Source organism: Chiloscyllium plagiosum, unplaced genomic scaffold (genome assembly GCF_037043375.1).
Source record: "Chiloscyllium plagiosum isolate Xiang-an unplaced genomic scaffold, Cpla_swu_hap1 HiC_scaffold_6, whole genome shotgun sequence".
NCBI lineage: Eukaryota > Metazoa > Chordata > Chondrichthyes > Orectolobiformes > Hemiscylliidae > Chiloscyllium > Chiloscyllium plagiosum.
In genome coordinates, this window is record NW_028270144.1 from 81,934,949 (window position 1) to 81,955,380 (window position 20,432).

Below are 20,432 nucleotides of genomic sequence, written 5' to 3' on the forward strand. Positions count from 1 at the left end.
ATTTGATTTTAATCAACAAAATCTGGAGTTAAGAATATATTGATGACCATGAAATCATTGTCAGTTGTCTGAAAAACCCATCTGGCTTATAATGTCCTTGAGGAAAGGAAATCTGTCTTCCTTACCTGATCTGGCCTACATGTGACTCCAGAACAACAACAATGTCATTGATTCTTAAATGCCCTCAAGGCAATTAAGGATCAGCAACAAATGCTGATGCCAGTGACGCCTATATCCTGTGAATGAATAGGAAATGCCACTACCTTGGAAGTACAGTTTCAGACAATCTTCTCTTGATGAAGAACTTAGCTGTTGCATTGGCAAGGCAAATTCCAACTTACACTGACAACAAATGGAGACATGGAAGACGTAAAACGTCCTGTTGGGCTAAGATTCTTATTGGTAACACCTGTATTCTCAGCACCTTACCATAGTGCTTCAGGAGGCTGTTCATAGCCCACATCAACTCTAGCTTCCCAGCCTGCCTCAATCTCCTGCAATGTGCCTACCAGGTCCATATAGAACACCATTTCCCTAGGAGAAAGTGAGGACTGCAGATGCTGGAGATCAGAGCTGAAAATGTGTTGCTGGAAAAGCGCAGCAGGTCAGGCAGCATCCAAGGAGCAGGAGAATCGACGTTTCGGGCAAAAGCCCTTCTTCAGGAATGACCATGTTCTCCTGTTCCTTAGATGCTGCCTGACCTGCTGCGCTTTTCCAGCAACACATTTTCAACACTGTTTCGCTAGCCCTACACTCAACTTTGGAACATCTGGATAACAAGGACACCTACACTAGGCTCCTACACATTGACTACAGCTCCACTTTCAACAGCATAATTTCCTCCAAACTAATTTCAAACTCTGAGACCTAGGTCTCAGCTCCGCCCTCTGAAATGGATCCTCACCTACCTGACCCACAGACCGTAATCAGTGAAGATAGACAATAGCAACTCCTCCATGATAATCCTCAATGTTGGTACCCCGCAAGGATGTGTTCTGGGGCTCCAATGGTATAGGTAGTTCTTGTGTAACCCCGCATTATAGAAAAATTGAGCTTTAGAAACAACACTTAATAAGGTGTTGGCAATGTACTCCCGTTATAGTCAACCAATGTTTAAATTCATTAATTGTGTTACAGTGAATTTCTATTAACGAAATGCGTGTTATAGCGTAACAGCCTGTACTTCCTGTACCTCCATGGCTGTGTAGCCAAATTCCATACGATTACCATCTGCAAGTTTGCTGACAGCACCATTATGGTAGGCCGGATAGCAAACAACGATGAGTCAGAATACAGGAAGGAGATGGAGGGCTTGGTGTTGTCATACAATGATAACAATCTCTCTCTCCATGTCATAAAAAGAAAAGAACTGATTGTTGATTTCAGGAAGAAAGGGGAGGACACGCCCCTATCTACATCAATGAAGCTGAGGTGGAGAGCATCAAGAATGTCAAGTTCCTAGGAGTGACAATAATCAACTGTCTGTCCTGGACCTCCCACGTAGATGTGACTGTCAAGAAGATTCAATAATGCCTCTTTTTTTCTGAGGTGGCTGAGGAAATTTGGCATGTTCATAAAGACCCTCACCAATGTTTACAGATGCATAATAGCAGTCATTCTAGCCAGGTGCATAACAGCTTGGTATGGCAACTGCTCTGCCCAAGACTAGCAGAAACTACAGAAAGTTGTGTGCACAGCCCAGACCATCATGGAAGGCAACCTCCTATCCATGGACTCCATCTACATTTCTCGTTGCTGCAAAAAGGCTGCCAGCATCACAGACCCCTCCCACCCCAGTAATACTCTCTTCTATAAAGCAGAAGATATGGAAACACATGTACCAATAAGTTCAAGAACAGCTTCTTCCCTGCTGATACTAGACTGCTGAATGGACCCTTCTAACTTCAAATAATGTTTACCTTGTTTTGTGCACCTCCTGTGCAGTGTAACCTGTATGCTTCACTCTGTCTAAGCACCCTATGATCTGTATGTCCTTGTTTGCTATGATCTGCCTGGAATACTCACAAAACAAAGCTTTTCACTGTAGATACATGTGACTACAATAAATAAAATCAAATCAGCATAATCTGGAGAATTCATGCCTAGTATGAAGAAAGGTTCAATAACTTCCATTTCTGATATTTACAAACTTCTCTTGGAATCACATTGAAAGGCAAAAACACTAATTAATTAGTTATTTCCAGAGCAAACATACAAAGCATAATATGAAGCATGGGTATGTGCCCAGGCTCAAAGATGGTTGAATCATCAAAAATAAGTGAAACAGGAAAGTAGCCCTTGCTTCAGAGCTCCCATTCAAGAATACTGTCAAAAAAGAGGTGAAACCTCTCACATCGATCATCAAATGGAGAAATTCGAGCTGGCACGTGTGACACCAGCTGTGGGCAGGAATTTACCACCACAATGACATCTGTTTTCAGAAACTACAAAGCAGGCATCAGCCCTCAAAACATGACTTCAGCAGAGATCATCCTGTACTACTGGAAAAGATCAACTTCATTTTTGACACTGATGACAGACTTTGCTTTTCCAGAATCATTTTGTTCAACCATCAAGAGAAGTGCAGCAGATGATCGCATCTGACTTACCCAAGTTCTGAGGTTGCATTCCCATCATCTCATGCAAATAGGAGGATGTCAATCATGAACACAGATTACTTTTAAAAAATTAAACATAGAAATCAAATCATTTGTCAAGTAACTGACTAAAATGTTTAATTTTGGTAGAAGGCTGCCATTTGTTTGATTCCATTTGGCTAATCTAATATTTGATTTTAACTTTACACAGAATTCGAACATATGAACATGAAGTGCTATGGGACAAAGCTCTTGTAACATATGATATTGAAATGAATCTCCCTGTCTCTACACGTCAAGCCGGTATTGTCCAGGTAACAAGACCAAAAGATATAGGAGCAGAATTATGCCGATCAACTTATCAAGTCTGCTCCACCATTAGATCATGGCACGAATATGTGCGGTCTTAAGTCCTGAAACTGGTATTTATGTACTGCATTATAACTGTAACAATAATGATTGTGATGGAAAAAACTCCACTTGGTTGGATAAGTCTGGTCTGACAACACTCAAGGAGTTTAACTCCATCCAAGACAAAGCAGCCTACTTGATTAGCATCCCATCAATTACCGTCAACATTCCCTCCTTCCACCACAGTGGGCAACTGTATGTACCATCTACAAGATGCACTGCAGTAACTCATCAAGACTCCTTTGACAGCATTTTCCATAACTATGACCTCTGGATCAGAATCTGGGCATGCTGTTCACAATGATTCTGTGGATGTGTTTAAACTGCATGTTAATTCAAAAATTGGCTCACCATCACTTTCTCAAAGGCAATTAGGGATGAGCAATAAATGCTTACCTAGTCATCAACACCAACTTTCATTGAAAGAATAATACTAAATTGCATGATGTCCTGCTTCTCAGTATTTTGCAGCTCTGCAGATGTTTAATTTAGTAAATCTGCAAAAATAAAGGTTAGACGATTCTGTGACCAGTCAGCCTCTGGTGTTGGATGATGATTGGCTGCCTGCATGATAAGCTATCTTTTTCAATGTGCTGTCTATCCACTTGCCAGCCTGTGTAGGTCAGTTTCCAGACTTATGACTTTTTTTTGCAACATAATGAGGCTCCTCTTTTAATCTAATATTATTCCTAACTTCGTTATAAGCCACAGACATATATTTCTCACTGCGTTTTATTTCAGTAGATGTATACTTGTTAAATAGTTTGAATTGCTTGTTATTATTTATCACCATTCCTTAAAGTCTATTTTCCCATTCAGCTATAACCAGCTGTCCTGTTATATCAATGTAATTTATCAATGTAAACCTAATCTGTTTAGGTTTAAGATTCCTGTTTGTCACTTTAGAATATTCTTTTCAAATTTGATGTTGGATTCAGTTGTATTGTGACCACAATTCCTCAAGGTTTGTTTTTGCTGTTAAACATTAATTGCTCAGTTGTACAATACTAAACTAACTTTATCCCTAGTTAGGTCCGTGATATATTGCTTCATAAAAGTTTCTACAAACCCATCTCCCAAACCACCTTTGTCAACTTCATTGGTCTAACCTATACAAAGATTAAAGTTCATCACAGCCTTTTCCTTTACATTATTCCCGCCAGTATTTTCTTATTCTTGCTATTGTGAATTTTCAACTGTACTAATTCAACTGACAGTTCTTTGTCAGTAATGTACTTGTTTCATCCTTTATTATCAATGCTTCCCCTACACATTTTCCATTTTGTCTGGTGTTTTTTCATTTGCTCTACATCCTGGGACATTTCTTTATCAACCTGGGTTACCTTTTAACCATGTCTCCTCACTAGCACCTTAGGGTAGATAGCCAAGTTTGGAAAGCTATTGCACCATTAGGAAAGAAAATACTGCTGATGCAGTCATTACTCCATTGTGTCTATTAGACAACATTCCATCATCATCATGCAGACAGAAAAGGTCCAGAAGAGGAGCACAGTGACCCTGAGACACTTCAATGCAAACCAGATAATTCAGATACCTTTTATCTTTCAAATCAAACAAGGCCAAGGAAGCACTAAATTCACCACATCCCACCTGACAAATCAAAACTTTTTAAGTTGAATCCTTATAGAAAGGACCAAAAGAAGCAAAGGCAGAGAATGGGCACCGTGAAGGGCAAATTGGGTGTTTATAATCAAGGGCACCATAACTAATTCAGATATGAAGATCTGATTTCCATACAAGCTGTGAGTGATTGATCTTGATATCAAGGCAACATTCGACTGACCGTGGTACAAAAGGAGTAAAAGACTGGTATCATTGAAGGAACTCTCCAGTAACCAGAGCCATACCTAACACATGTGAAAAAAATCTTCTCATGGAACAGGCCTTATTTAAATGTTGAGACATTGCTGCAAGACTTCCTCGGGGCAATAAAAACAGATAATCTGGAAATACCGTGTCAGGAAGCATCGGAAGAATGGTGCAAGGCCTTCAAATGTTAATTCCGTTTCCCTCCATAGATATTGCCTGTCTTATTGAGTATTTCCAGCATTTTGTGTTTATATTTCCGATATCCAGCATATGCAGGATTTTCCTTTCCCTTGGGGCAGTGCCTTGATTTTACAAAATCTGTCATAATGTCAGAAATGAAGCTGTTGATTGATGATTCCACAATGCTTAGCTCCATACACAATTCCTCCATTGATAAAGCCCCTAATTCTAGCTTACAGAGGGACTTGGACAACACCTAGGTGTGGGCTGACAAATGGCTGATTATATTAATGACAGGCATTGAAAACCTCTGATATGAAAAGAGGCAGCTACCTCACCTTTGGTACCACCATTACCATATTCTTTAAAATTAACATTTTGGACATTGTCTGAAACTCAACTGGATTTGCCATATGAACTAAAAGAGCAGGTCAGAAACTAACAAGTTATAAATGTTCTGATTCATGAAAGTTTATCTGCAAACTAAGATAAAGGAATATTGACCATTTATCTAGATAAGTAAAAGAATAACAACACTTGAGAAGGTCAGCATTGTCCAGTGTAGAGCAGTCATTTGATAGGCACCTTTGACTCAAAATACATCTGACCACTAGTTTACTTTGGTTGCATTATATGTGTCAATAGCTCACCAAGCATAAAACAATCCCTTTTCTGGAATTTTTACAAAGAAGCCCAAAAGTGCACATATCAAAAGAACAGCATCATCTCCAAGATCATCTCATGTCACCCTCTATTCTCATAGAGACATATATTAATGATGGGAGTTCTGTTTTTACAGCGATAGCAGCTGTAGGTCTTCAAGGTTCACCACTTTTTCAGGACAATTAACATTTATCAGTAAGTACAGCCTTAACAACATCACCTACAAATTTATCTTTTTTTTGAAATGCATCTAATTTCACCTTTTTCTTCACTTGTCCTTCATTTTTTGATCAATCTGTTTGTACTTCCAGAACTTCAATGTTCAAACATTATCACACTTGCAAATAGCACTGCTTCATAAAACACTTTTCGGCCCTACTAACTCAAAATCTATAATTAGCATATGTATTAATACTTCCCCACTTTGTTGTTTTCATGGATCCCATAAAAACCTAATTTTAGTTTTTTGGTTCTGAAAAAAGGAGCAAGCCTGACATGCTTACTCTTACTCCTTTTACAACTGTTGACTGACCTGTTATGCTTTTCCAGTATTCTTTTGATTAAAAACCTCAGGAATGGACCAACAATGGATCCTTTGCAAGTCCTGTCTGCATTTGTACTCACAAATAGTTTGTTAAAATCTGTAATTGATTTGTGTTTGTTGATGTAGGCTTTACAGAACTTTGGATTATGCCACGTTCTCACTACATATCTAAAGGGACTTGAAGCTGAAAATGCAGAATGGTGTGAAGAATTGCAGGAAATCTATTTCCATGCAGCCTGGAGGAACATGCAGTGGGATCATGTTCCCCCATGCAGGTAAATACAATGTGTTCTGCCTTCAAATAAACTGAATTGCACACAACTTGTCTGTGAATATCTTAGCTTTTGGGGTTTATTTGTTGTCATTGTATTAAAACAACTTTTTGAGTCAGAAACCCAGATCTGAACTGGAATACCTGAAAGAGTAGTGAAGGCAAATGCAGTCAGTGCTTTCAAAAAGGATTTGGATAAGCACCGAGAAGGAAAAAGAATTTGCATGGTTATAGGGTTCAGAGGTGGTTGGACCTTGCAAAGAGCTGGCACAGCTCACTGAAATAAAAAAAAATTCCATCTGTGCTGTAAAAATTTCAGAAACATTTTAGTGAACCTATTTTTGATAAAGATTACCATCAGTGATTTCTTGTAATTATATTGTACCCTTGATGAAATAAAATATTCCAATGTATTTCACAATTAGAATCCATTATCTTCTGAATAGTACTTTAATCCCTTAACAATATACAGTACCTCATTCTTGGTAAGGTGATTTTCTTGCTTTGTCAATTTAAAAGACATTAAGAAACAAATCTGCTTCTATTGCGCCAATGTACTTCTCTTGAATTATACTTACACTTTGTAGTTATGGAGTTGTACAGATATTTGGCTGTTTTTGTACTTCTGTTTTAAATTATTTTGCTAATTATATTGCCTTGCTCAATCCCAGAAATGAGTCTTCAGGACCTGGATATCATGAATCTGTGTATAATGCATTGCAATCTCTGAAAGATGAAGAATTTTCTGCCTTCCATGAGATTTTAAAGTTTGCCAGGTAACTGCAGTCACTGTTCATTATTCTTTTAATAAGCTTAATCCATCCATCGCAAATCCCAGAAGCAAGTTTTACTTTTCATTATGATTGAACCTGTCATAGAGTCATAGAGATGTACAGCATGGAAACAGACCTTTCGGTCCAACCCATCCATGCTGACCAGATATCCCAACCCAATTCTAGTCTTTCGTGATCTAGCATTACTACAAATTTTAGTTCAAAATCTACTTCAACATTATTCTCTTTCTCATGTTAAATGTGGTTCAGACAAATCTTTTAAGGTCTTAGTCTTATATTTCTTCTTTTTTACTGATGTTTCCAGCATTTTTGTCTCCTATTTCAGGTTTCCAATATCTAGTCATTTGGTAACACAGAACATCAATCTTGCTAACAAAATGTACAGTTTGTTGAAGCATTTCATCTTGCACTCCAGATAATTTTCAAGCATAAAGGATAAATAACATTTATATGTTGAGAGAAGAGTGGTGATTGGTTGACAACAGGACTCTGGTCAAAACATTGCTCTGGTGAATGCATCATGGCATTAGATTATGATTGACAGTTAACTGCCAAACTTTCTTTAAATTTTAAACCAGGCAAGTTTTCTCTGATCAGTCAAGGCATTGTCCTGAGAAACCAGAAAATGGTTGTAGTCTCTTTTGTTGAGTTGAAACACGTGCAATGTGTTTCTGTCTTCTTTCTGCCTAGAAGCCCTGTTTATTAATATATGTGCTTCCAGGACACTGCACTGCAAGCTGTTTGACAATCCTAAATTTGTTGTCCAACTTATGCTGGACACTATGTTTTGCCAGGTTGGGTATAGTCTCTTCTCATAAAGTATAAATGTTGTTTTTCCTTTGCATTCGTTTTTATTGTGAATTGTTCCTTTTTTTCATTAATTCATGAATTGTGGGCATTGCTGGCTGGGTCAGCATTTATTGTCTCTTGCTAGTTATCCTTGAGAAGGTGAGCTGCCTTCTTGAACTATTGCAGTCCATGTGCTGTAGATTGACCCATGCTGCTGTTAGGAAATTCCATAATTTTGAACCGGCAGCAGTGAAGGAGTGATGACATAATTCTAAGTCAGGACAGTGTTTGGCTTGGAGAAGAACTTCCAGGTGGTATTTCCATGTACCTGCTGCCCTTCCACTACTAGATGGAAGTGGCCATGGGTTTGAAAGGTGATGTGGAAAGATTTGGGTGAATTTCTATAGTGCATATAAGCTGCTGCTACTGAGCGTTAGTGATGGAAGGAGTGGCTATTTGTGGGTATAGTGCCAATCAATCGAGCTGCTTTGTCCTGGGTGGTGTCAAGCTTGTGTTACTGAAACTGCACCCATCCAGACAAGTGGGAAGTATTCCATCATACTCTAGACTTGTGCCTTGTAAATAGTGGACTGGCTTTGGTGAGTCAGGAGGTGAGCTCCTCCCCAGTTGCTGTTGAGAAGAGTACAGTGAGCTGCTGTGTTGAACCACTGCAGTCTGTTTGATATAGTTAGACCCACAATGCCATTAGGGAGGGAGTTCCAGGATTTTGGTGTGAATAGTCGTTCGATTGTCTCTCACTGGTATGACCATTGCCTGACATTTATGTGGTGCGAATGTGGTACCATTTGTCAGCTCAAGCCTGAATATTGTACATATCTTGTTGCTTTTGGATATGGACTACTTTAGTATCTGAAGACCTCTGATGAGTACAAGATGAAAAGCTGCAATAAAATGTCTCTTTTATTCAGCAGTACTCAAATTTCCATCATTTGGAGTATGTTGCTTTTACACTATAATGTATTCCATATTCATTTGTGTTCATCATGGACATCAGAATGACATTGACTGACAATCTATTATGCCTGAAGGGTGAAAGAAGTTGAAGAATTATGCAAAGGAAGCCTGGAGTCAGTTTATTCTCTGTACCCTACTCTGTGCAAATTGCAGATACTTGGAGAACTGGAAACTATTGGACAGCTTCTGTTCAGGTAACCAGCTGAAGTTTTATCAGCATTTATAGTGAACTAAATTGTATTTATTCTTTGTTTCTCAAGTACACCCACAAATTTATGAAGTAAAACTGCTGGAAATGTACAAGGATGGATGTCAGACGAGGGCAACGTCAAATATTAACCCCCTCAAGTTAAATGCCTCACCAATACTCATGTTTACAGTTCATTTCAGATGTATGCTTGGGTATAGTAGTAAGATTGCACGTTGAACCACAGATAATAAGAAGGGGTGATACAGAGGAAATGTGTAAGAGAAAGGAACAAAGTCTTCTGTAATCTGACTAAAGAGTATTCAAAAGTATTCAAAATTTAATTTCAGTTTTCTAAAAAATACTATGTTATTTTCAGATCCGCAACAGATGATTCATTAAGTAAGATGCATAGAAAATGGGAGCAACAACTTCAGCTTCTCAAGGACAGTGACTTTACCTTCCAGGAGCCTATCTTAGCCATGAGGACAGTTATTCAGGAGATGCTTATCAAAAAGGAAATGGATGGTCAAAGAAAGGATTTCATTAAGGGTACTCTGACTGAGCATTTACTTCAAATGGCAAAATTAGCACGTGCAGCAAGAAATTCCCAGGTTCAGCACCTCTATAAAAATTATTTGCTATGAAAATTAAGTAATATTTCTGTAGTACACAGAAAATATTAAGCTGTTCAAGCATGAATACATTAGCTAAATTTTTAAAATTACAATGTGTTTTGTCTGAAGGAAGTTGTACTTTATTACTACATTCCTATTGCTTTATTTATCACAGACCTCAGACCCACACCATCTTCAAGCCTAACTACTCCCATCTTTGGAACATTGCTTGACTTTGCTCACCTGTTGCTAAAGTCTTTAACTTTGCTTTTATAACCTGTATAATACAAAACCAGCTGAAAGAGGGAGCATCATCAGTATTCAAAAGTAGCACAATCAGAGACAGAGAGAGCAGAACCAGAATTCCAAACTGCAGGTGGAAGTATTTGTGGGTTTAGAAGATGCTGTCTTAAGGATCAAATGCTACCTTGATGTCAAGGGCAATGACTCTTACCACAACTCTGGAATTCATTGCTTTTATCCATGTTTAACCAAGGTTGTAACGAACTGGGTAACCCACATGGAACATAAACTGGACATATGTGAGCTCGTTATTGCTAAGCAGATGCTGCTTGTTAGCACTGTTCATGACACTTCACTGATGATTGAGAGTAGACTGATTGGGCGGCAATTAGATGTATTGGGTTTGTCTTGCTTTTAGTGTACATGGCATTATCTATGTACCTTTTAAATTGTCTGATAGATGCGAATGTTGTAGCTGTACTGAAACAGTTAGGCAAGGGTTGATGGATGTTTGTGGTAGGGGAGAAATTGAAATTGATGTCACAATCAGATATGCCCATGATCTTACCGTATGGTGGAGCAGGCTTGAAGAATCAAATACCTACTCCTATTCCTAATTCATTTTTTTGTGTGTGCAGCTCTTCCAGTGCACTCCGAGGTGATCTCCTGCATTGAACCCTGCATAAACTTAAGGTCATCCAAAACACACTCTCTGTCCTTACTTATAGCAAGTCCTGCTTTTCTGTCATCTTTCTTGTTGCTGAGCTGCAATGGCTCTCAGCCAAGCAATGACTTTAAACTTCTCATCCTTGCTTTCAAACTGCTCCATGGCCTTGTCCCTTCCTATCTCCTCTAACCTGACAACTCTTTGAGATGTCTTTTCACCTTCAATACTGGCTCTTGTTCATTTCCCATCATAATGACCCCATTGCTGGTTGTGTCTGCAGTTGTTTAGACCCCCTAGCTCTGGAATTCTCCCCAATCCCCCACCCCAAGATGACTCCACTTACTATCTCGCTTGCCTTCTTTAAAACCCATCTTAATACCTACCCCTTTGACCAAACCATTAGTCATTTGAGCTACTATCTCCTTATATACCTTTGGTGTCATGTTTTGTTATGCTCCTGTGAAGCACCTTGGGATGTTTCATTACGTTGAAAACACTGTGTAAGTTGTTCTGTTTGGAATGTGATATGGTAAGACAACTGATGTCTCCCTTTCTTATACTCAAGATTCTCTCTCAAAGAGTCATGGAGATGTACAGCACAGAAATAGATCCTTCAGTCCAACTCGTCTGTGTTGACCAGACATCCTAACCCAATCTAGTCCCATTTGCCAGCACTTGGCCCATAACCCCCTAAACCATTCCTATTCATATACTCAGCCAGATGCCTTTTAAATGTTGTAATTGTGCCTGCATCCACCACTTCCTCTGGCAGCTCATTCCACATGTGCACCACCTTTTGGGTGAAAATGTTGCCCCTTAGGTCCCTTTTATATCTTTTTCCATTCATCCTAAACCTATGCCCTCTAGTTCTGGACTCCCCCACCCCAGGGAAAAGACCTTGTCTATTTATCCTATTCATGTACTGCTTGATTTTATAAATCTCTGTAAGGTCAACCCTCACCCTCCAACGCTCCAGGGAAAACAGCCCCAGCCTATTCAGCCTCTCCTTATAGCTCAAATGCTCCAACCCTGTCAACATCCTTGTAAATCTTTTCTGAACCCTTTCAAGTTTCACAACATCCTTCTGATAGGCATGAGACCAGAATTGCATGCAGTATTCTAAAAGCGGCCTAACCAGTGTCCTGTACAGTCGCAACATGACCTCCCAACTCCTATACTCAATGCTCTGACCAATTAAGGAAAGCATGCAAAACACCTTCTTCACTATACTATCTATCTGTAGTTCCATTTTCAAGGAACTATGAATCTGCACTCCAAGGTCTCTTTGTTCAGCAACACTCCCTAGGACTTTACCATTAAGTATATAAACCTGCTCTGAAATGCAGCACCTCACATTTATCTAAATTAAACTCCATCTGCCATTCCTCAGCCCATTGGTCCATCTGATCAAGATCTCGTTGTACTCTGAGGTAACCTTCTTCTCTGTTCACCACACCTCAACCCCTCCAATGCAGCTATTCTAAATATTTTCAGTTCACATATATGTATATGTAAAGTGTATCGTTTGATTACAGTTGGCAGAGAAAGCCATCTTCCAGATCAAGCAACACAATCCATTTGGGTTTGGCATTTCCACCTGGCAATTAGAAGAGGCCCAGGTCTTTTGGGCTAAACAGGAACAAAGTCTTTCTCTTGATGTTCTCAAGCAGATGATTGACAAATTAGAGGTATGTTCACGGATCTCCATTATCCAAGCATTAAATATGACTCAAAAGCTTTGTTTCACATTTAGTATAAGTAAGGGGAAATGGGAGTGAAGATTAAATAGGTTGCAGTGACTACAAAACAAATGCAAAGCATTAGCGATGCAGTTAATTCGTGTTCACGAAGGGCTGTGGTATTTACGGATGTTATTTGTAAGATATTTTACTAAATGTACTGAGGAAGCTGTATTTCAATTGTTGTAATTTTAATACAATTAGTCTCGGCACCAACTTTCAGTATTGCAAATGAAAATTATCTTTAGAAACAAAAACAGAAAACTTTATTGCCCTCTGCAAACGAATTATGGCTTAGAACTGGATACAGTTCTGTTACTAGACCTGTATCAGTGCCACTCTGGACTGAGTAGGAACTCCAAAAATTTGGATCATTCATTTGTGTTCTTTAATTTTGCAGATAACTTGGGTTTAATGTTTATGTAAGAAATGAAAGACTTCTAAGAATATTGTGTTAAATAATACTTGCCTTACTCTTCAGTTCAGTGGTCACTTGTTTGTCCTTTTTGTTGTTTTAACATCTGTCAGCTTGTTCTTCTCTGTCTGTCTTCTTAGGTAAATGGCGATGATTCATTAATGCCACTGTATGTTGAGTGCTTGAGACTCTGTGGCAACTGGTTGGCAGAAACCTGTTTAGAAAGTCCTGGCACCATCATGCAAAAATATTTAGAAAAGGTGAGCATGAAGAAATGACTAATGATCAATAATGATTGGTGACACATTTGAAAAACAGTCTTTACCCTAAAACGATGAAACCATTAATGGCCACTGTAGTGGCTAACAATTGTAATGTCTAGCAAGTTTTAATTGCAGTTACTTTTGTTTTCAAAGTATTTCATCATTCACTTTTCTGTGTTCTATCAATTGACATTGACATCCTATAATATGATCATTAATTCTCCATTGCAGAACGTGGACACTAAATAAAACCCAGAATTGCCCAAAGGGGTTTTGCTAAGAAACTGTCCCATTTGCTACTTAATAACATTATCATTTATGTCTACAACTCTTTTCTCAGTAAACAAACCTGAGTTGTCTGGTCAACTATTTTAACATCTCCAGCTTGCAACATGTATTACAGTGCCAAATTGTTATTTTTGTTTTTTCAGGCTGTAACTCTCAGTATTCAACACAAGGACACAGTTCACAATGGCAAGATGGAAGCATTTTTATCACTGGCACGTTTCTCAGATGCACAATACCAGAGTATTGATAATTATATGAAATCATCTGAGTTTGAAAACAAACGTGCCCTTCTCAAGAATGCCAAAGAGGAAATCCATTTGATCAGAGAACACAAATTTCAAACTAACAGGTAGATGTGCAAACCATTTCTCATAAAAGATTATTTAATGTAAAATGAAATCCTCCATAGTCATCCAAAGTCTTAATATACTTATGGGACTGTAATACAACTACCTTGTTTCATTAGTTTGTGCTGGTCTCCTACATTCTACCTTCTGGAAAGTTGAAGTATTTGAAAACTCTGCCAGTATCTTAACTCCCAGTATGGCCTGTTCCCCCATCACTCCTGCACTCATTGACTTATGTTGCCTTCCTGTCAGTAATATCTTGATTTTAAAGCTCTCGTCTTGTTTATAAATTGCTCCAAAACTTTCCCCTTTTTATTTTTATGATCACGTCCAAACCCACACCCTCATGAAACAAATAAATAGCAGAGATTTTAAACAAATATTCTATCCACCTTGACAATAGAATAGCAGAAATCAGTGGGCAAAAGAGAGGGAGGAATTTAAAACATTCTACATTCCTGAAGAAAAGTACTAGGAAAACTAATGGGACTAAATGGTGGTAACCCCCGGGATCTGATGGCCTGTCTTAAACCAAGTGACTACAGAAATAAAAGCAAAACACTGATGCTGGAAATTTGAAATAATAAAAAAGAAAATGTCAGAGAGACTTGGCAGGTTTGGCAGCACTTATGGACAGAGAAACAAAGTTTGTGAGAAGATTTGTAGCTCGGGTGCTCGTTGTTTTGGTTGTGTTCGCCGAGCTAGGAATTTGTATTGCAGATATTTCGTCCCCTGTCTAGGTGACATCCTTAGTGCTTGGGAGCCTCCTGTGAAGCGCTTCTGTGATGTTTCCTCCAGCATTCATAGTGGTTTGCCTCTGCCGCTTCGGTTTGTCAGTTCCAGCTGTCCGCTGCAGTGGTCGGTATATTGGGTCCAGGTTGATGTGTTTGTTGATAGAATCTGTGGATGAGTGCCATGCCTCTAGGAATTCTCTGGCTGTTCTCTGTTTGGCTTGTCCTATAATAGTAGTGTTGTCCCAGTCGAACTCATGTTGCTTGTCATCCGCGTGTGTGGCTACTAAGGGTAGCTGGCGTGTCGTTTCATGGCTAGTTGGTGTTCATGGATATGGATCGTTAGCTGTCTTCCTGTTTGTCCTATGTAGTGTTTTGTGCAGTCCTTGCATGGGATTTTGTACACTACGTTGGTAGGACTGCACAAAACACTACATAGGACAAACAGTAAGACAGCTAACGATCCGTATCCATGAACACCAACTAGCCACAGAACGACACGACTAGCTATCCTTAGTAGCCACACATGCAGATGACAAGCAATATGAGTTCGACTGGGACAATACTACTATTATAGGACAAGCCAAACAGAACAGCTAGGGAATTCCTAGAGGCACTCATCCACAGATTCTATCAAAAAACACATCGACCTGGACCCAATATACCAGCCACTGCAACGGACAGCTGGAACTGACAACCGGAATCGGCAGAGACATACCACTATAAATGCCGGAGGAAACATCACAGGAGGCTCCCAAGCACTGAGGATGTCACCGAGACAGGGGATGAAACATCTGCAACACAAATTCCCAGTTCGGCAAACAGAACCACAACAGAGAAACAAAGTTAACATTTTGAGTCCGGTATGATTCCTCTTCAGGATTGAAGAAAAGTTATATCGGACTCAAAGCTCTATTTCTCTCTGAAAAATTTGGCTAGGTACAGATGTAATGGATGCATTGTTATACTCGTCTAAAATTGCTGAGATTCTGTAAAGCTCCCAGACATTTAGAAAGCTGCTAATGTGTAACTCCTCTTTTCAAGAACGGAAGAAGACAGTGAGCTGGAAGCTACAAGCCAGTTGGTCTAGCATTGATGGGACATTTTAAAGTCATAATACAATCAAGTAAAGTCAACACTTTAATGATATGTTTGACAAATTTTATCAGAGTTCTTGGAGGATCTAACAAGCATGGTGGATAAAAGGAAACCAGTAGATGTAGTATATTTGGATTTTCAAAAGGCACTCAGTAAGGTGCCATATAAAATATTTTGAGATAAGATGTTGGGGTAATATATTTGCAGAGATGGAGCATTGGCTCACTAATCAAAAACAGTCAGGGTAAATGGGTTGTTCTCAACTTGGATAAGGGGGTTAAGTATATTTTAGCTGAAAATGTGTTGCTGGAAAAGCGCAGCAGGTCAGGCAGCATCCAGGGAACAGGAGAATCGACGTTTCGGGCATAAGCCCTTCTTCAGGAATGAGTATATTTTAAGTATATTTTAGTCAAATTTGCAGATGCAACAAAGATAAGTAGGAAAGCTTTTGTGAGTCTGCGAAGGGGTCTTGTCAGACTAAATGATTCAGGGAGAATTTAGCTGTTGAAATATAATGTGGAAAATATGAAACTCCACTTTGGTAGGAAGAATAGAGAAATAATATTGTTTAAATGGAGAGAATACAGAATGCTGATATCCTGATACATGAATCACAAAAATGTAGCCTGCAGATGCAGCAATAATTAAGCAGGCGTGGAGTATTGAGCACAATTCAATAAGGAGTGCCTGCGGACATGTAAGTAACACCAACAGATATATTTAAAAATGAAATGCCAGGATAAGTAAAAAGTTTATTATCTCAATGGTAAGCTGATGCAGAGAGATCTGGGTGTCCTAGCGCATGAATCACAAAATATTTGCATAGAAACACAGCAAGTACTTAGGAAAGCCCATGGAATGTTTTTGTTTATTAGAAGGAAAGGTGAGCACCAAAGTTGGGAGGATATGCTTCAGTTACGAAGGGTATTGATAAAACTACATCAGGAGTACTCAGAAAAGTATTGGTCTCCTTTATTTAAGGAAAGACATAAATGCATTGGAAGCAGTTCAGAGAATGTTTGCTAGCCTAATATTTGGAATGTGTCGGTTGTGTTGTGAGGAAAGATTGGCTATACTAGGCTTATCTCAGCTGGAGTTTAGAAGAGTAAGAGGTTTTGTGATTGAAACACTTAAGCAGTGATACAGAAACAATGTTTCCGTTTGTGAGAGAATCCAAACTATGGGTCACTGTTTAAAAATAGTTCTGTCATTTAAGGAAGAGATAAGGAGAAATATTTTCTTGTTGAACTCTCTTCCTCAAAAGGTAGTGAAAGCAGTTTTTTCAAGATAGATGTAAGTAGCTTCTTGTTAAGTAAGTGGGTAAAAGATTATTGGAAGTAGGTCGAATTGTCGAACAATTGGATCAGTCATGGTCTGATTGAATGGCGGAGTAAGTTCGAGGGTATGAGTGGCCTATTCGTGCTCCTAATTCACATGTTTGTATGGGTCTTCGATTTAAGGTATGAGGAGAATTTTATTCTCTTGATGGTTATCAATCTGGAATTCTTTAACGGGGAGAGCTATGAACTTGGGTCATTGAATATAATTGAGTTTGAGTTGGCTCAAATTAAAGAAAATGAAGAGAGTAAAACTGTCTTTTGTTTAATTGATTTTTGACACTTTTTCTAAATATTTTCTGCTTTCTAGATACGTGGTGAAAGTACAGAGAGAATGTGAATTAGATGAAAAAGCAATGTGTGCGTTGCAAGAGGATCGCAAGCAGTTTCTGTGTAAAGCAGTTGAGAACTACATCAATTGCTTGCAGAGTGGAGAGGAGCATGACATGCGTATCTTTAGACTTTGCTCTTTGTGGCTTGAAAATTCAAATGTTCCAGAAGTAAATAACAAAATGAAGGTAATGTCTCAGAAAAATGCAGAGCTTCTGGTGATAAATGGTTTAAACTTGTTAACTTTTATATATAGGCAAAATGTATTCTTTTCTGTTCTGCATTTCATATTTACACACCATCAAGTTCCAATTAGGCCACCCAATATAGTTTGCAGACATTTATGTGCACTGCACCCCTCCAAACTTCTTACTTTAAATGTGATTCTACATGTTTGCAACAATCATGGTGAAAAAGGTGGCAAATTATGGTGAGAATTGAAACCATCACATTCTTGACATTGAGAAAAATCTTCCTTGTTTTATCATCATGTATTAAATGGTGGCTTCAGAAACTTGCCCTTGAATAATGACTATCTTCTTTCAATGCATTGTGTTCTGTCGCCTTATTTATGTCTCCCTCCAGTTTTCATATTTTCCACCAAGAAACTAAATAGTTCCTAACAACAGGTAATTCAGAGTGGGAATTACCTGACAGCTGCAGCTCGCTGATCATACAGCTGCTTCTTCAGATATCCCTGCATTTTCCATGGCAACCAATTTCCTCTACCCTGTGTCCATGCAAGTTGGCATCAGGAAACCACCAGCTTCACCAGATCGTCATGTTTGCTCTAAGACTAATTCAAACACTATTTTACACCTTTAACAATTACATTTGGAACTCATGGGCCTCTGTGGCTTGCATGCTTTTGCCCGGTCACTTTGCACACAGGGTAGACGTATATCTTATGATTACTTGATGCACATACAGAGACATGTCCACACCTTGTCTGACTGCTAGATTGACTGTTAATCATTCATACAGAATGATTTTATGCTGACATGATTACACATTCTGAATGAAGGTCACTGGACCCTAAACATTAACTCTGATGTCTCTCCACAGATTCTGACAGACCTGCTGAGTTTTTCCAGCAATTTATTTTTGTTTCTGATTTCCAGCATCCACAGTTATTTTTATGGTCAAACATATCTTATACTTAGTTTGCTTTCTTACCACTCACTGGTTTGGAAGCTATCAACTCCTATCCACTTCACATTGCTTTCTTTTCACACACTGACATTAGCACTGATTTACAGACTGCCAGCCTCTATGGCTTGCATTGCTTTCTTAATGTACACGGTCTTTCATGTTAAGTTACAGTCTTCCTTCTGTGGCTTGCATTGCCATTTAGTACAGAGGAAGAGGCAAGTAGGCTGTGATATCGGGAGCAATTAACAGTCAATCTAGCAGTCAGGCAAGGGGTGGACATGTCTCTGTATTGCACCATGATACATCAGCATCAAATCTGTAGCATGTGCCAGCAGTTTGCAATGGCAAACACACTGCATGTGCTTCAAGTAGTTAGTGTGTGAAAGAGGATCAGTCCTTAGTGGGATCACTAACAGTCAGTCAGGGAGCTTGTCTGATTTACAGTCCAGGCTGTTGATCTTACCAGGGTCTCGGGATCTGTGTCCGTTGTCAGCCCAGCAGTTGGGTCATGATCAATCTGCAGGTCAAGTACAAGTAGTCAGGAATTATTTTTATTCATTCAAGGAATGTAGGCATTTATTGACAATGCTAATTACTGTTGTAAAGGTGATGGTGAACTGCCTTCTTGAACTTTGTAGTTCTGAAGAGGGACACAGTGCTATGAGGAAGAGTATTCCAGGATTCTGACCCAACAACAATGAAGAAATGACATAGATGTTTCAAGTCAGAATGGTGTGTAATGGAGGAGAGCTTTCAGGTTGCAGTGTCCCTATGCATTTGCTGCTTTTGTCCCTCTGGATGTTAGAGGTTGTAGGCTTGGATGTGCTACTGAAGGAGTTTTGGTGAGATATTATCATTCTTCTTCCAGATAATATACACTGTGATACTAGTGGAGGGACTAAATGTTGAAGGTCATGGATGTAGGCCCTGTCAAGCAGGCTGCCTTGACTTCAATGGTCTCATGCTTCTGAACCTATCCAGGAAAGTAGAGAGTATTCCATCATGCTCTTGACTTATGCCTTGTTGATTTAGGAAACAGGAAGTGGGTTACTTGCCATAGAACTCCTAACTTCTGACTAAAGGCAGGTTATTGGTCTGCTGTTTAGACACCAGTCCATGGGAATGTGCCGTGATTATTTGAGGCGTTCCTGCCATGTCCCTTTGGAGGGAGGGCCACTCAGTAATAGATGTTTGATTAATAATAATCAGATCAATCCTTGGGTCCTGGGTAAAGCATACAACTCAAGTCTTGGAATAAAACGGAAAGAAACATAAGACCATAAGAAATAGGGAAAGGAGTAGGCTGCTTGGCTTCTTTTGCCTGCTCCACCAATCAATAGGATCATAACTGTTTCGACACTCCACGCATCCACTTTCCTGCTGGAGGAACTCAGCAGGTCTGGAAGCAGCTGTGGAAGAGAAACAAAGGAAGTATTTCGAGATCAGTATGACTTCTTCAGAATTGAAGGGAATGGCAAGTGATGATTTTTATGCAGTTTACAAATGGGGAGTTGCTAAATTAAGTGGAACAGATGATGAGGGTGTCCAGAGCAAAAGACAAAGTGATAATGGTGGAGAGGTTAGACATACATGCAGGATAGGTGTGAATTGTAGAAAATAGGTCAGATTTGCTGAGAGCAAACCCATGAAAACAAGTTAAGCAGAATGGGAAAGATAGAAGAAAGTGGTCATAGTCTAACATTGAACTCAAGATTGAGTCCTGAAGACTATAAAATGCCAAAGTGAAAAAGAAGTTGGTGTTGCTCCAAATTACATTGGACCTCACTGGATCACTAAGAAAGTTGAAACCTTGATATGTCGGATTTATCAATTGTATAATCACATCATAAGATGCTGCCACCACAGGCAAAGTGAGTGGACTACAGTACAGTTGTTTTCTCCAAGGTGGAGTAAAATCTTTGAATTTTGAGACCCTATTGAGGGCATTTGCAGTAATCATGCCT

At 39.1% G+C, this 20,432-nt stretch overlaps 1 protein-coding gene across 1 annotated transcript in view; it reads left to right on the forward strand.

Moving 5' to 3' along the window:
* The window catches only part of atm (ATM serine/threonine kinase), a 167,863-nt gene that overhangs the window by 109,626 nt on the left and 37,805 nt on the right, over nt 1-20,432 (forward strand). The window contains exons 42-50 of the mRNA XM_043691843.2: nt 2,809-2,911; nt 6,352-6,500; nt 7,168-7,272; nt 9,129-9,248; nt 9,621-9,855; nt 12,304-12,456; nt 13,063-13,182; nt 13,617-13,822; nt 17,297-17,504. Coding sequence (XP_043547778.2) covers nt 2,809-2,911; nt 6,352-6,500; nt 7,168-7,272; nt 9,129-9,248; nt 9,621-9,855; nt 12,304-12,456; nt 13,063-13,182; nt 13,617-13,822; nt 17,297-17,504 — 1,399 coding nt within the window. The remainder of the gene's footprint in view (nt 1-2,808; nt 2,912-6,351; nt 6,501-7,167; nt 7,273-9,128; nt 9,249-9,620; nt 9,856-12,303; nt 12,457-13,062; nt 13,183-13,616; nt 13,823-17,296; nt 17,505-20,432) is intronic.